Source organism: Myotis davidii, unplaced genomic scaffold (genome assembly GCF_000327345.1).
Source record: "Myotis davidii unplaced genomic scaffold, ASM32734v1 scaffold212, whole genome shotgun sequence".
NCBI lineage: Eukaryota > Metazoa > Chordata > Mammalia > Chiroptera > Vespertilionidae > Myotis > Myotis davidii.
The window spans coordinates 164559-164806 of NW_006283435.1; the positions used below are offsets into that span (position 1 = coordinate 164559).

General features: G+C 56.5%; 1 protein-coding gene across 1 annotated transcript in view; it reads left to right on the top strand.

Annotated features, from left to right (window-relative positions):
• Positions 1-132: 132 nt before the first annotated feature.
• Positions 133-248, top strand: part of KLK10 (kallikrein related peptidase 10) — a 4287-nt gene continuing 4171 nt past the window's right edge. The window contains exon 1 of the mRNA XM_015563664.1: positions 133-144. Coding sequence (XP_015419150.1) covers positions 133-144 — 12 coding nt within the window. The remainder of the gene's footprint in view (positions 145-248) is intronic.

Genomic DNA, 248 nt, shown 5'->3' on the forward strand with positions numbered 1-248 from the left:
CGTCTCCCCCCATCTCCCCCTTTTCCTTTTCCTGTTTTGTTTCTGTGAGTGTCTCTGAGGCTCCTAGGCTGTCCTTGAACCTCTCTTATCTCTGCCTCCCCCTCTCCCTGGCAGCCTGCTGGCTTTCCTTACATGGTCACCCAGGTATGCATCTCCCTGTTTATTTATTCTCCCAGGCCTCAGCTCCCTGTTTATGCTCTTCTCTTCTGGTCCCCCCGCCACCCTCAGGCTCCCCGGGCACCCTCTCT